Source organism: Pseudophryne corroboree, chromosome 1 (assembly GCF_028390025.1).
Source record: "Pseudophryne corroboree isolate aPseCor3 chromosome 1, aPseCor3.hap2, whole genome shotgun sequence".
NCBI lineage: Eukaryota > Metazoa > Chordata > Amphibia > Anura > Myobatrachidae > Pseudophryne > Pseudophryne corroboree.
In genome coordinates, this window is record NC_086444.1 from 466,058,489 (window position 1) to 466,075,413 (window position 16,925).

The 16,925-nt window shown below is 48.2% G+C and overlaps 1 protein-coding gene across 3 annotated transcripts in view; it reads right to left on the reverse strand.

The window, feature by feature from the left end:
• The window catches only part of LOC134905261 (uncharacterized), a 177,618-nt gene that overhangs the window by 93,215 nt on the left and 67,478 nt on the right, over nucleotides 1–16,925 (reverse strand). For all 3 annotated transcript variants that reach the window (XM_063914637.1, XM_063914620.1, XM_063914628.1), the window contains 2 exons: nucleotides 13,032–13,117; nucleotides 10,348–10,429 (listed from right to left, as the gene is read on the reverse strand). In XM_063914637.1, coding sequence (XP_063770707.1) covers nucleotides 10,348–10,429; nucleotides 13,032–13,117 — 168 coding nt within the window. The remainder of the gene's footprint in view (nucleotides 1–10,347; nucleotides 10,430–13,031; nucleotides 13,118–16,925) is intronic.

Genomic DNA, 16,925 nt, shown 5'->3' on the forward strand with positions numbered 1-16,925 from the left:
ACCCACCTGTCTGCCCACAGCTGGCTCCAATGATGTGTGGGTGAGCTCCAGTACCTGGGATCTCTCCTATGCCAGCTACTGTATTTAAACTCTCTTCTTTGCCACGCAGTGCTGCGACTAGCGTGCGGTGCACGGGTGGTCTTCTGTATGCCGGCGGTCGGGCTCCCGGCGCTCAGTATACCGGCGCCGGGAGCCCGACAGCCGGCATACCGACACTTATTTTCCCTCGTGGGGGTCCACGACCCCCATAGAGGGAGAGTAAAATAGTGTGGCGCGCGTAGTGCGGCGAGCCCGCAAGGGGCTCATTTGCGCTCGCCACGCTGTCGGTAAGCCGGCGGTCGGGCTCCCGGCGCCGGGATGCTGGTCGCCGGGAGCCCGACCGCCGGCCAGCCGTAGTGAACCCGCGGTGCACTGTGCAAGCTATAGAAGCGCACTGTGCTCTCATTTAGCAGTATCAAGCTCCGCTTTGCCTCCCAGATGGGGGAATTTGGTGTAGCTTATAGGGGGATGTAGTGTAGTGATGTAGTGTACCATATAGGGTATGTAGTGTAGTAATGTATTGCAGTATATAGCAGTGGCGTGCGGTGAGGCGCGGTGGCTGGGGAGGCACAAGCAGCCACCCCCACCCCCCTCCCCATAGAGTGGGGTAAAAAAAAAAAAGTGTAGCTCCCCCCCCCCACATTCGTGAAACCAGCACCGGGCAGAACCAGCCAGGGGGGGGTAATGCCATAGCAGGGGAGACACTCGGTATGGGGTCCCCCTACCATAACATTAATCTGTCCCCCCAAAACCAGTCATCCCAGGGCTGGAATTCCTCGGAAGTGGGGACCCCAAAAAATGAAAATGGGGTCCCTCTCCCGAGCAACAACCTGCACTGGGCTGATAGCCCAGTGCTATGCCCCGCACCCCTGGTGGCGGTGGGTGCGGGGTTCATTGTTAATATTGTTCTTGACAGGTGGCCTACAGGTCCCAGTAAGCCTGCCCCAGCATGCTGGCACTTGGAGAACCACAAGTGCCAGCATGCCCGGACATAAATGGCCCGCTGGCACCTGTGGTCCACCTGTAAAGAACAGTAATATTGTTCTTTACAGGTGGCCAACAGGTCCCAGCAAGCCTGCCCCAGCATGCTGGCACATGGAGAACCACAAGTGCCAGCATGCCCGGACATAAATGGCCTACTGGCACCTGTTCTCCACCTGTAAAGAAAATATAAAAATAAAAACACCAGTCTCTTTAAAAAAAAAAATAGTTTATTTGACAGCGTCTTCACCTGGGGGCGGCGGCCTTTAAGCTCTTTTGCATGGCCGCCGCCTCCCCAGGGCTTCCGGCGTCTTCACCTGGGGGGGCGCCACCTCCCCAGGGCTTCCAGTGTCTTCCTCCGGCGTCTTCACCTGGGAGGCGGCGGCCATTAAGCTCTTTTGCATGGCCGCCGCCTTCCCCAGGGCTTTCAGCATCTTCACCTGGTGGGCGGCGGCTGCTAAGCTCTTTTGCATAGCCGCCGCCCATCCAGGACTTCCTACGTCTTCTGCCTTCAGGAGCTCTTCTCCGCTCCTCCTCCGCCGTCGGACTGACAGCCGCTCCCTCGCGCTGACTTATATAAGTCAGCCGGAGGGGGCGGGGCGATGACGCGGCGAGCTGTGATTGGCTCGCAGCGGCCATCTTGAATTTCAAAAATTACGGTATGGCGCCATTTTTGAAATTGGTACCGCTCCGCTGCCCAAACTCTAAACCGCCACCCGCGCCCGGCCACCTCCACCGCCTATCGCCGCCAGCACCTCCGCCGCCTATCGCCGCCAGCACCTCCGCCGACACCCGCACCTCCGCCGCGCCCACAACAGTGATTGACAGCGGATCCAGTGACGGATCCGCTGGCTAATCACTGTGGCCTGACTGACATGGGACGTGCTTTCATAGGTTGAAAGCACGTCCCTGTGTGAAAGCGGCACCGCTAATGGTGCCGCTTTCCCATGTTATTTTAATGGGCTTTTAATGCCCATTGCTAGGCCCCGCCCGTGCCCGCCCCCCGCTCTCCATACCTTTCCCTATCTGACAGGGAGGCACCACGATCGGTGCCTCCCAACCCCATTTTACACACTAGTAATGATTAGGATAATATAAAGCAGATACTCATGACACAGAATATGTGTCATAAGTATCTTCTTTATAATATTTTAATCATTAATGACAGGGGAGGCACTGCCTCCTCTGACTGCACGTCCCTGGTATATAGGGGCATGTAGTGCACAGATGTGGTGAAGCATATAAGGGGATGTAGTGTAGTGATGTAGTGTAGCATATAGGGTATGTAGTGCAGTGCATAGGGTCATGTAGTGTACTGATGTAGTTCAGCGTGTAGGGGATGTAGTATAGTGATGTAGTGCAGTGGATAGGGGAATGTAGTGCAGTGATGAAGTGTTATGATATAGTGCAATGTATGGGGACACACAGTGGAGCATGTAGTTGAACACACTGGCAGGGCATGTGACGCATACTGTAGGGCATTTGTGGCACATAGGGGAATATTGTTCAATACTATCCCCTTTTTTCAAATTTCCTGGTAATCTGATATTTTAGTCTGACAGAGTTTGTTATACTCTTGTCCCCCCCCCCGTTTTTTAATGGGGGGGGCGCAAACTATTGCCTTGCCCCGGGTGACGAAAATCCTAGTTTTGGCCCTGCCCTAGGCGTACCTAGTGTTCCAAACCCTCAGGAGCTAATGGTGTCCTGTAGCCAAGAAGCAGAGCCTTTAACTCCCTAGAAGTAGGTCTGACTTCTCTCCCCTAAGTCCCACGATGCAGGGAGACCGTTGCCAGCAGCCTCCCTGAAAATAAAAAACCTAACATAAAGTCTTTTCCGAGAAACTCAGTAGAGCTCCTCAGTTGTGCATCCAGTCTGCCTGGGCACAGATTCTAAACTGGAGTCTGGAGGAGGAGCATAGAGGGAGGAGCCAATTCACACCCCTTTCAATGTTTTAAAGTGCCCATGTCTCCTGCGGATCCCATCTATACCCCATGGTTCTTGAAGCGTCCCCAGCATCCTCTAGGACGTATGAGAAATACAATTAAATACAGTTGCAAATACAAAATAAAAGTACAAAGTTCAAGTAAGTACAAACAGCCAGAATATGAGCAGACCAGTATGCAGTGCAGACAGAGATTTCCAACATAGCTTCCAGACCAGAGGAGAGCTAGGAAGTGGAGGGTTGTAAGTGACCCAGTGAGCCCCTCCATACAAATATAACATGTGAAGAGAGAGTTAGATTTGGGTGGGGTGTGTTTAAACTAAAATCTAAATTGCAGTGTAAAAATAATGCAGCCAGTATTTACCATGCACATAAATAAAATAAGCCACACAAATCTAAATTTCTCTGCACGTTATACCTGCCTCCCCCCCCCCCCCCCCGCCTGCAGTGCACATGGTTTTGCCCATTAGAGAACAATTTTGCTGCTGCGATACGGTTTAAATTAGGCCCAAAGTATGCTATGTTGATTTATATTTACACACCACACTATGGGGGTCATTCCGACCCGTCCGAATGCTGCTTTTTTTTTTTTGCAGCCGTGCGAACGGGTCCGGAATGCGCATGCACAGTGGGCGCAATGCGCAGGCGCGCCGCTGCCCGGGCAGTGACTGAATTAAAGAAGAAAACGATCGCTCCCGCAATCGCAACGTGATTGGCAGGAGGGAGGCATTCCGGGGTTGCAACTGACCATTTTCGGGGAGTGAAGATCCGAACACAGGCGTGTCCAGGCATTTGCAGGGCGGGTGTCTGATGTCAATTCCGGGACCTGAGACGCTGAAGTCATTGCAGTGGGTAAGTAAGTCCAGACCTACTCCTCATCTGCACAAAATGTTTTTGCATAGCTCGGCCGCACAAGCGATCGCAGCCTTGCTATGCAAAAATTCACTCCCCCATAGGAGGCGTCTAGTTGATCGCACAGGCTGCAAAAAAAGCCTTAACAAGAGATAAAGTGGAGACAGATAAAGAGTGATAAATGATGACCAGCCAATCATTTTTCAAACACAGCCTGTGGCAGGGCAGTTAGGAAGCTGATTGGCTGGTCTCTTTATCCGTCTCCACTTTTTCTCTTGTTAAGGCTTAATACATTTGGGCCTATGTCCTCTAGCATCTGTTGCTGGAGTAGCAGGTGCGATAATACACAAATGCTAGTTTCAGCCTTCCCCTTGTGTACTAGCAAATGGCTGAATGTGCACACCCTGAGACGCCCACTTTCTGTGCCTGTGCACACTGTAACACCGCCAGTAGTTGCAGAGGTGCCGAGAGGAGGGTAACGAGTAAGAATTACCTGGACCCAAGTCAGCTGCTTATCACCGGCGACCCCTGTGAAGTGTGATACTATATTTTCTAAATGTTTGAGGTGGTGTTTCCCTGCCTCCCTAGTTTGGGCCTATGGCAGGTGCGATTTCTCCGAACATGGCCTCTGTGGAAGTGGCTGTGCATCTGAGAATGCAGCTGCTTTCAATGGCATGCCCATAACACTCCCACCAATGAATAAATAAGATTTTACTCACCGGTAAATCTATTTCTCGTAGTCCGTAGTGGATGCTGGGGACTCCGTAAGGACCATGGGGAATAGACGGGCTCCGCAGGAGACTGGGCACTCTATAAGAAAGATTTGGTACTATCTGGTGTGCACTGGCTCCTCCCTCTATGCCCCTCCTCCAGACCTCAGTTAGGATACTGTGCCCGGAAGAGCTGACACATGAAGGAAGGATTTTGAATCCCGGGTAAGACTCATACCAGCCACACCAATCACACCGTATAACTCGTGATACTATACCCAGTTAACAGTATGAAATATAACAGAGCCTCTCAACAGATGGCTCAACAATAACCCTTTAGTTAGGCAATAACTATATACAAGTATTGCAGACAATCCGCACTTGGAATGGGCGCCCAGCATCCACTACGGACTACGAGAAATAGATTTACCGGTGAGTAAAATCTTATTTTCTCTGACGTCCTAGTGGATGCTGGGGACTCCGTAAGGACCATGGGGATTATACCAAAGCTCCCAAACGGGCGGGAGAGTGCGGATGACTCTGCAGCACCGAATGAGAGAACTCAAGTTCCTCCTCAGCCAGGGTATCAAATTTGTAGAATTTAGCAAACGTGTCCCTGACCAAGTTGCAGCTCGGCAAAGTTGTAAAGCCGAGACCCCTCGGGCAGCCGCCCAAGATGAGCCCACTTTCCTCGTGGAATGGGCTTTCACTGATTTAGGATGCGGCAATCCAGCCGCAGAATGCGCCAGCTGAATTGTGCTACAAATCCAGCGAGCAATAGTCTGCTTAGAAGCAGGAGCACCTATCTTGTTGGGTGCATACAGGACAAAAAGCGAGTCAGTCTTCCTGACTCCAGCCGTCCTGGAAACATAAAGTTTCAAGGCCCTGACTACATCCAGTAACTTGGAATCCTCCAAGTCCCTAGTAGCCGCAGGCACCACAATAGGTTGGTTCAAGTGAAAATCAGATACCACCTTAGGGAGAAACTGGGGACGAGTCCTCAATTCTGCCCTATCCATATGGAAAATCAGATAAGGGCTTTTACAAGACAAAGCCGCCAATTCTGACACGCCTGGCCGAAGCCAAGGCCAATAACATGACCACTTTCCACGTGAGATATTTCAGATCCACAGTTTTAAGTGGTTCAAACCAATGTGATTTTAGGAAACTCAACACCACATTGAGATCCCAAGGTGCCACGGGAGGCACAAAAGGGGGCTGAATATGAAGCACTCCCTTTACAAAAGTCTGAACTTCAGGCAGTGAAGCCAGTTCTTTCTGGAAGAAAATCGACAGGGCCGAAATCTGGACCTTAATGGAACCCAATTTTAGGCCCATAGTCACTCCCGACTGTAGGAAGTGCAGAAACCGACCCAGCTGAAATTCCTCTGTTGGGGCCTTCCTGGCCTCACACCACGCAACATATTTTCGCCAAATACGGTGATAATGGTTCGCGGTTACTTCTTTCCTGGCTTTTATCAGCGTAGGAATAACTTCCTCCGGAATGCCCTTTTCCTTTAGGATCCGGAATTCAACCGCCATGCCGTCAAACGCAGCCGCGGTAAGTCTTGGAACAGACAGGGCCCCTGCTGTAGCAGATCCTGTCTGAGCGGTAGAGGCCATGGGTCCTCTGATATCATTTCTTGAAGTTCTGGGTACCAAGCCCTTCTTGGCCAATCCGGAACCACGAGTATCGTTCTTACTCCTCGCCTTCTTATTATTCTCAGTACCTTTGGTATGAGAGGCAGAGGAGGGAACACATAAACCGACTGGTACACCCACGGTGTCACTAGAGCGTCCACAGCTATCGCCTGAGGGTCCCTTGACCTGGCGCAATATCTCTTTAGCTTTTTGTTGAGGCGGGACGCCATCATGTCCACCTGTGGCCTTTCCCAACGGTTTACCAACAGTAGGAAGACTTCTGGATGAAGTCCCCACTCTCCCGGGTGTAGGTCGTGTCTGCTGAGGAAGTCTGCTTCCCAGTTGTCCACTCCCGGAATGAACACTGCTGACAGTGCTAAGACGTGATTTTCCGCCCATCGGAGAATCCTTGTGGCTTCTGCCATCGCCATCCTGCTTCTTGTGCCGCCCTGTCGGTTCACATGGGCGACTGCCGTGATGTTGTCTGACTGGATCAGTACCGGCTGGTTTTGAAGCAGGGGTTTTGCCTGACTAAGGGCATTGTAAATGGCCCTCAGTTCCAAAATATTTATGTGTAGGGAAGTCTCCTGACTTGACCATAGTCCTTAGAAGTTTCTTCCCTGTGTGACTGCTCCCCAGCCTCGAAGGCTGGCATCCGTGGTCACCAGGACCCAGTCCTGTATGCCGAAACTGCGGCCCTCTAGAAGATGAGCACTCTGCAGCCACCACAGTAGAGACACCCTGGTCCTTGGAGACAGGGTTATCAGTTGATGCATCTGAAGATGCGATCCCGACCACTTGTCCAAGAGGTCCCACTGGAAGGTCCTCGCATGGAACCTGCCGAATGGAATAGCTTCGTATGAAGCCACCATTTTTCCCAGGACTCGTGTGCAGTGATGCACCGATACCCGTTTCGGTTTTAGGAGGTCTCTGACTAGAGATGACAGCTCCTTGGCTTTCTCCTGCGGGAGAAACACTTTTTTCAGTTCTGTGTCCAAAATCATCCCCAGGAACAGTAAGCGAGTGGAAGGAACCAGTTGTGACTTTGGAATGTTTAGAATCCAGCCATGCTGTTGTAGCACTTCCCGAGATAGTGCTACTCCGACCAGTAACTGCTCCCTGGACCTCGCCTTTATAAGGAGATCGTCCAAGTACGGGATAATTAAAACTCCCTTTTTTCGAAGGAGTATCATCATTTCTGCCATTACTTTGGTAAACACCCTCGGTGCCGTGGACAGTCCAAACGGTAGTGTCTGGAATTGGTAATGGCAATCCTGTACCACAAATCTGAGGTACTCCTGGTGAGGAAGGTAAATGGGGACATGCAGGTAAGCATCCTTGATGTCCAGGGATACCATGTAATCCCCCTCGTCCAGGCTTGCAATAACCGCCCTGAGCGATTCCATCTTGAACTTGAATTTTGTTATGTAAGTGTTCAAGGATTTCAAATTTAAAATGGGTCTCACCGAACCGTCTGGTTTCGGTACCACAAACAGTGTGGAATAGTAGCCCCGGCCTTGTTGAAGTAGGGGTACCTTGACTATCACCTGCTGGGAATACAGCTTGTGAATGGCCTTTAGCACAGCCTCCCTGCCCGAGGGAGTCGTCGGTAAGGCCGATTTGAGGAAACGGCGGGGGGGAGGCGCCTCGAATTCCAGCTTGTACCCCTGAGATGCTACTTGAAGGATCCAGGGATCCACCCGTGAGCGAGCCCACTGATCGCTGAAATTCTTGAGGCGGCCCCCACCGTACCTGGCTCCGCCTGTGGAGCCCCACCGTCATGCGGCGGATTTGGAAGAAGCGGGGGAGGACTTTTGGTCCTGGGAACCTGCTGTGTGTTGCAGCTTTTTCCCCCTTCCTCTGCCTCTAGACAGAAAGGACCCGCCTTTTCCCCACCTGTTTTTCTGGGGTCGAAAGGACTGTACTTGGTAATACGGTGCTTTCTTAGGCTGTGAGGGGACATGGGGCAAAAATGCAGACTTCCCAGCTGTTGCTGTGGAAACAAGGTCTGAGAGACCGTCCCCGAATAACTCCTCACCCTTATAAGGCAAAACTTCCATGTGCCTTTTAGAATCTGCATCTCCTGTCCACTGCCGAGTCCATAAGCCTCTCCTAGCAGAAATGGACAATGCACTTATTCTAGATGCCAGCCGGCAGATCTCCCTCTGTGCATCTCTCATGTATAAGACTGAGTCTTTTATATGCTCTATGGTTAGCAATATAGTGTCTCTGTCTAGGGTGTCAATATTTTCCGACAGGGAATCTGACCAAGCAGCAGCAGCACTGCACATCCAGGCTGAAGCAATAGCTGGTCTCAGTATAACACCAGTGTGTGTGCATATAGATTTTAGGATAGCCTCCTGCTTTCTATCAGCAGATTCCTTTAGGGCGGCCGTATCCGGAGACGGTAGTGCCACCTTTTTAGACAAATGTGTGAGCGCTTTATCCACCCTAGGGGGAGTTTCCCAACGTGACCTATCCTCTGGCGAGAAAGGGAACGCCATTAGTAATTTTTTTGAAATCACCAATTTTTTATCGGGGAAAGCCCACGCTTCTTCACACACATCATTCAATTCCTCAGATGGGGGAAAAACTATTGGTAGTTTTTCTCCCCAAACATAATACCCTTTTTAGAGGTACCTGGGTTTATATCAGAAAGGTGTAATACCTCTTTCATTGCCTCAATCATGCCACAAATGGCCCTAGTGGACATTAAATTTGACTCATCGTCGTCGACACTTGCACCAGTATCCGTGTCGACATCTGTGTCTGCCATCTGAGGTAGTGGTCGTTTCAGGGCCCCTGACGGCCTTTGAATCGTCTGGGCAGGCACGAGCTGAGAAGCCGGCTGTCCGGCATTTGGCATGTCGTCAAATTTTTTATGTAAGGAGTCGACACTTGCACGTAATTCCTTCCATAAGTTCATCCACTCAGGTGTCTGCCCCGCAGGGGGTGACAACACATTTATAGGCATCTGCTCCGCCTCCACATAAGTCTCCTCATCAAACATGTCGACACAGCCGTACCGACACACCGCACACACACAGGGAATGCTCTTAAAGGAGACAGGACCCCACAAAAGCCCTTTGGGGAGACAGAGAGAGAGTATGCCAGCACACACCAGAGCGCTATAAAAATACAGGGACTAACTGAATTATGACCCTTTCTTTATAGCTGCTTATTGTATTAAACTGCACCCAAATTTAGTGCCCCCCTCTCTTTTTTACCCTTTCTGTAGTGTAGACTGCAGGGGAGAGTCAGGGAGCTTCCTTCCAGCGGAACTGTGAGGGAATAATGGCGCCAGTGTGCTGAGGGAGATGGCTCCGCCCCTTTTTCGGCGGACTTTTCTCCCGCTTTTTTCTGTATTCTGGCAGGGGTAATTACCACATATATAGCCTCTGGGGCTATATATTGTGGTTATTTTGCCAGCCAAGGTGATATTATTGCTGCTCAGGGCGCCCCCCCCCCCAGCGCCCTGCACCCTCAGTGACCGGAGTGTGAAGTGTGTATGAGGAGCAATGGCGCACAGCTGCAGTACTGTGCGCTACCTTGGTGAAGACTGAAGTCTTCTGCCGCCGATTTTCCGGACCATCTTCATGCTTCTGGCTCTGTAAGGGGGACGGCGGCGCGGCTCCGGGAACGAACACCAAGGAAGGGTCCTGCGGTCGATCCCTCTGGAGCTAATGGTGTCCAGTAGCCTAAGAAGCCCAAGCTAGCTGCAAGCAGGTAGGTTCGCTTCTTCTCCCCTTAGTCCCTCGATGCAGTGAGCCTGTTGCCAGTAGGTCTCACTGTAAAATAAAAAACCTAATTTAAACTTTCTTTCTAGAAGCTCAGGAGAGCTCCTAGTGTGCAACCAGCTCGGGCCGGGCACAGAAATCTAACTAAGGTCTGGAGGAGGGGCATAGAGGGAGGAGCCAGTGCACACCAGATAGTACCAAATCTTTCTTATAGAGTGCCCAGTCTCCTGCGGAGCCCGTCTATTCCCCATGGTCCTTACGGAGTCCCCAGCATCCACTAGGACGTCAGAGAAATAAGAATAACCATATAATGGCTCACACAAATGGGGCTGGACTTTAGTTGTCAACTGTCCTTTTAAAATCACACACAGTACTTGTGGGATTAATTCACGCTAACCTGTCACCATACCATCTACTGTTATCTACTGAGGATTTTTTTGCTTACCAAGACTTAATTTCATAAGATCACATTTCAACATCTCAGTCTTATGTTCAGTCTCCACAAGTCCTCCAAACAGGTAGATATCCTTTTGAGGTGAAAGAAGAACAATATCAGCCATGTTCCATAATTAACTTTCATCATTTCATTATCAATGTAATTCAGGTTATGCATATCCATGTGTAAAAGCAAGTTATGATATGTAGTTTTCCTGCAGCGGTTTGATAAGAGGCTTACATTATTACTCTGCCCTGCTGGATAATATACTATTCCTTACACTACTGTATCTTTCAGTTAGTCTCCGGACTATAGGTTGACAGTCAATAGGTCAACCACTAATGGTTGATATGCTTTAGGTCAACATGGTCAAAAGGTTAGCATGGTTATTAGGGTGACATGTAAAAGGTCGACAGTGTTTATAGTTGACAGGTGCAAAAGGCTGGCACATAGTAATGCCCCTTACACCATATTGTGCCCCACAGAGTAATGCCCCTTACAAATTATGTACCACACAATAAGTTCAAGGCAACACCAACCTTTAAACGTTGTGACTGTCAATGGTGGATGTGTTCCTGCTCATTGTCAGGGGTTTTATGTGCAATAAGCCACCCCTACCCCCAGTTTGGAGCACATGGTCATTGGTCCCGGTACATATTATTTTAAAAGTGTTCTGTTACTAGAAGTCCTCTAGCGTCTGCCATAATTGTCTCCTCTTTTGTTTTTACTGCCTGGCTCCCTATGGCACTGTTCCTTCTCCGGTGCTCCTGCTGCTGTTGACTCAACTGTATATGCTGCCACACAATCGGAGCTCAGCTGAGAGCTCCGATCGCAGCGGGGCAGCAAATGCAGAGCTGCCATGCCGTCCGCCTGTCCCTCCACTGCCTGCACTGTGTCCAGCTGCCTCTGAACTGGCCATAGGCTTGGAATGACTGCCCCTAGGCATTTGTCTAGATTGCTTAAGCCTAGGGACGGCTTTGGAGGTGGGGGTGGAGGCTCTTTACATTCTATACTGTACAATGACTATGGAGGCTCATTACATTATATACTATGGGGACAGGGAGTCATTCATTACATTGTGTACTATAGGGAGGGGGAGGCACATCACTTCCTATACTGTGGGGAGTTGGTAGGCACATTACACGCTATACTATAGAGGTAAGAGAGACATGTTACATACTATGGTGAGGGGTGCATGTTGGATATGCAGATAAGGAAAGGGGTAAAGCACAATACTGGACATACAGAGGTGATGGAGCACAATAATAGACATGCAGGGAGTGAGTACATAGCGGACTGCATAATACATAACATAAATGGGGGATAGCATAATACAGAACTTATCAGCAGGAGCAACTTAGTGTAACACATACAGATATGGTTGGGTGAGAACAAGACAGAACATACATACATACATACATACATATGGGGCACATGCAAACAGATGGAATAATGGAAATCATGACAAAAAAAAAAGTGAGATGGAAAGTATAATCTAAATAGAATTTAAATTATGATTGCAATAGTAAGTTTAGTATAAAAGTTATCTATTTAAATATATACAGTATGTAAGTATATTTATAATGTTTTTGCTTGTGCGATTCACCCCTCTAACTGGTATACCTTCTGTGCCTCAGGCCAGTGTTAGACTACAACAACATACTCAAGCTGAGAAAACACAGTAATACAACTGACTCAAGCAGCAATGAATTGCAGAGGGGCCAAAGAGAGGTAGGACAATTTCACATTACAAATTAAAATGTTACACAATTTTCTTTGGTGTTTTTTCTATGTAAGATTTAGAAAAGGTGTTGGTGTGTCACTTATAGGTGCTATATGATGGTACTATATATATACAGGTACCACGCCACCAGCTGTGACAACTATCAGCCCACCAAAGTAGATCAATTGAGGGGGTGGCAGTGTTCTATCTCGACCAGGGTGCCAAACTGTCTAGTCATGGCTCTGCCATGGTTCAACATATTTTATAAGGCACAAAATACAGTTTAGATTTATATATATGATGCAGTAGATATGGCTTTATAGGCACCAACTATGGCTAAGATACATTTGCCATTACATCTTGGAGTACCTAGATTATAGACACTCTTGAGTCTATCCTGTGGTTTATTAAAATAAAGCTTCTATGCAGATCTGGTTCAGTAAGATTAGGCAAGGTCGGTAACGGGAAACTTGGAAGACTGTTCTGCAGTACAATCTGTGCATTCAATGGTTTGTAGAATGCAGTCTATTTACTGCAGTTCACAGTAATGCGTTTAATTTGCCAGCTGTCGGGATCCCAGCGGGCAGGATACTGATGCCGGAATCCCGACAGCTGACAATAATGACAGCTGGCATCCCGGCGTTACAGGACTATTCCCACTCGTGGGTGTCCTGTGGCGAGCACAGCGAGCCACCGAGCCCGCAGCGTGACGAGCACAGCAAACCCGCAAGGGGAGTCTTTGTGCTCACCCCGCTGCCGGCATTCTGACGGATGGGATGCCGCTGGCGGGATATTGACAGCTGGCATCCCGTCCGCCGGTAAATCATACTGAATCCAGCTGACAATGTGTTATATGGAAATAAGTGACTGGTTGCTCAGAATGCCTGACATGGGGGTGTGTGAAATTGCAATGAGATACTTCATGACCTTCCCAGAGCCACATTTGGTCTAAAATGAATCCCAACTGTACCTTATCATGGTGCGCTGTGAAAGAATGAAATTGTCTTCCAACTGGGTTCTCGCCTTTGACCTCATAACATTGCCATGATAAAGTAGCTAAATAGGATACAAGCAAAGATATGTACATAAGTTCATTACTATCATATACCCATGAACTTAAGTACATACGCAAATCCTTTGCCATGAATTAATCTGTGGAAATATTCACTAAATGATACAATAAAACCAACAAAATATATATTACAGTGAGGGATCATTCGATTACAGATTTGCTTTCCATTTTAAGAAAACAATTAAAAGAGGCAGATATACTAAGCCTTGGAGAGCAATAAAGTACAAACCAATTAGCTCCTGTCATTTTTCAAACAAAGCCTGTAACATGGCGGTTAGGAGCTTAGCTGGTACTTTATGTCCCTCTGAATTGTTACTTTTCACTATATATCGCATAGGTTTGATGCAATGCAATATATAGCTTTGTTAAGTAGCAATTCATGTATACTTACCTTTACAGCAAAGCAATCCGGTATCCAGGGTTCTGGTGATGCAGTCTTCAGCTGCAGTCCTCTGTGAAGAGAGGAGTTGGCAGCCAGGTCCCGTTCTGCGCATGCGCCAGCAGCTGAGGTCCCAGGAGGCTGCAGGGGCTGCTGGGATATCAAGGGGGCAGAGCAAGTGCCAGGTTCCGGGCAGAGAGCAGGGAAGCATTCAGTTTCTCTATCGTTTTCTCATTTATGTTCACATTACGCCATCCTTAGATAATGAGCTTTCCGTTCTTTCATAAATTGCACGCACCACACTAAAGTCTGGTGATGCAATTCAGGCACGAAAATAAAGAAAGGTCTTCTTCTTCCATAGTGTCCCCTCTCACCTTTATATTTTGTTATGTTTCAGTGACCATTTCTATATATACTAGTTGTTCTTTTTTTATAGAGCAACTTGTACTCAATAAAATGTACTTATTGAATGGAATATAGATAAAGTACTGCTTAGTTTACTATGTGTCTCATGTATGGTTTAAATAAATCATCAGTGTAAGAGGACACCAGCACTGTCTTAACTACAGTATATGTGGTGTTTTTACTTTGGACAAAGAAATGTGTTTTCCCATCAAACTCCACAATGCAATCCTCTATCAGCACAGGATGAGACCCAAGGCCATCAGAGATGGGCACAGCAGCTTTCGCTTTTGCGTCTGTTGCTGGAGTGGCAGCTGCCAGTATATGATTGCAAATGCTAGTATAAGCCTTCCCATGGTGAACAAGTGTGTGTGTGTATGTGCAAGTACTGAGGCGCCCACTTTCAGTGTCTCTGCATGCTGTAGAACTGACAGTGTTTTCTTTTTCTTTGCCATCATAAGCGCACCATCACTCGCACCATTGACACTTGCACCAGCACTATGAGGGTCATTCAGACTCTGTTGCTAATGCAGCTTGCAATGCAATTTGCCGATATATGCAGATTCCCTGATGTATGCGGCCACAATGTGATTGACAGTGGCGGGCGTTTTCGGGGTGGTGACACAGCATTGGTGGGTTGGGGTGAACGGGCACTGGCTGGGACCGTTTTTGGAGCAGCTGCGTGACGTCACACACAGCCGCTCCGGAAAAAAGGCCGCTGACCGCCTGACAGCGCAGCCAGGCTACGCTGCCAGGGGTCAACCGATGCGTTTGCAATTAGATTGCGACACATCAGGAGGCAGCCTTACACATGCTGTGTGGCCTTGCCCTGTGCTGTGCGGCCCCCAGCATGTGTAGAAATTAATGCAGATCTGGATGCGTATACAGCCATATTCTTTCATCTCTGAATAACCCCCTATGTCCGGTGCAGTTTCTCTCATATGCCTGTAGCTGTGCATCTGCGAATGCTGCCCTTTTCACTGACATGCCTACAAGTACACTTCTACTTCTACACACCTACCAGTCACCTCCCAGGAAGGTCCATCATTTTTCTGCCAACCTTTCTGATACCATCTGACCTGATAGCAACAGCATTTTCTGTAACTCATGCGCCATAAGAGATTTCAGAAATGTTTGCGCTAGCACAGTTGCAAATAATCGCTCAACTACATGAACATTGGTACTGCATGCAAATTGTTTGTGTCCCAAAATCATACCCCCAATTTCTATTATATATAAGTTCTATTTTGTAGTTAAAATAAATATTTGTCATTCAACAAAACAAGGAACACCCGGGTATGCTATTTTCACTCCAAAATGTGCACTTTCTTCACTCCTAATGTTATTTGTACAGTTTCTCTATACATAGTTAAAGCATTTTCTTTTACACAACTCCACAAAACTAGGTGCCACACAGTGCCATGCTGTGCAGGAATTTTTATAAATGAAGAGCAAAGGCTCTTATGCATTTACATCTAGATGAAAAAATATTGGTCCTAAAGGTGGATATATAATTTGGTCTACAGAGTATGAGTATATATACTAGAGATGTGCACCGGAAATTTTTCGGGTTTTGGGTTTTGGTTTTGGGTTCGGTTCCGTGGCCGTGTTTTGGGTTCGAACGCGTTTTGGCAAAACCTCACCGAATTTTTTTTGTCGGATTCGGGTGTGTTTTGGATTCGGGTGTTTTTTTCAAAAAACCCTAAAAAACAGCTTAAATCATAGAATTTGGGGGTCATTTTGATCCCAAAGTATTATTAACCTCAATAACCATAATTTCCACTCATTTTCAGTCTATTCTGAACACCTCACACCTCACAATATTATTTTTAGTCCTAAAATTTGCACCGAGGTCGCTGGATGACTAAGCTCAGCGACCCAAGTGGCCGACACAAACACCTGGCCCATCTAGGAGTGGCACTGCAGTGTCACGCAGGATGGCCCTTCCAAAAAACACTCCCCAAACAGCACATGATGCAAAGAAAAAAAGAGGCGCAATGAGGTAGCTGTGTGAGTAAGCTAAGCGACCCTAGTGGCCGACACAAACACCTGGCCCATCTAGGAGTGGCACTGCAGTGTCAGGCCGGATGGCCCTTCCAAAAAATACTCCCCAAACAGCACATGACGCAAAGAAGAAAAAAAGAGGCGCAATGAGGTAGCTGTGTGACTAAGATAAGTGACCCTAGTGGCCGACACAAACACCTGGCCCATCTAGGAGTGGCACTGCAGTGTCACGCAGGATGGCCCTTCCAAAAAACACTCCCCAAACAGCACATGACGCAAAGAAAAAAAGAGGCGCAATGAGGTAGCTGTGTGAGTAAGCTAAGCGACCCTAGTGGCCGACACAAACACCTGGCCCATCTAGGATGGCACTGCAGTGTCAGGCCGGATGGCCCTTCCAAAAAATACTCCCCAAACAGCACATGACGCAAAGAAGAAAAAAAAGAGGCGCAATGAGGTAGCTGTGTGACTAAGATAAGTGACCCTAGTGGCCGACACAAACACCTGGCCCATCTAGGAGTGGCACTGCAGTGTCACGCAGGATGGCCCTTCCAAAAAACACTCCCCAAACAGCACATGACGCAAATAAAAATGAAAGAAAAAAGAGGTGCAGATGGAATTGTCCTTGGGCCCTCCCACCCACCCTTATGTTGTATAAACAGGACATGCACACTTTAACCAACCCATCATTTCAGTGACAGGGTCTGCCACACGACTGTGACTGAAATTACGGGTTGGTTTGGACCCCCACCAAAAAAGAAGCAATTAATCTCTCCTTGCACAAACTGGCTCTACAGAGGCAAGATGTCCACCTCATCATCATCCTCCGATTCATCACCGTGTACATCCCCCTCCTCACAGATTATCAATTCGTCCCCACTGGAATCCACCATCACAGCTCCCTGTGTACTTTGTGGAGGCAATTGCTGCTGGTGAATGTCTCCATGGAGGAATTGATTATAATTCATTTTAATGAACATCATCTTCTCCACATTTTCTGGAAGTAACCT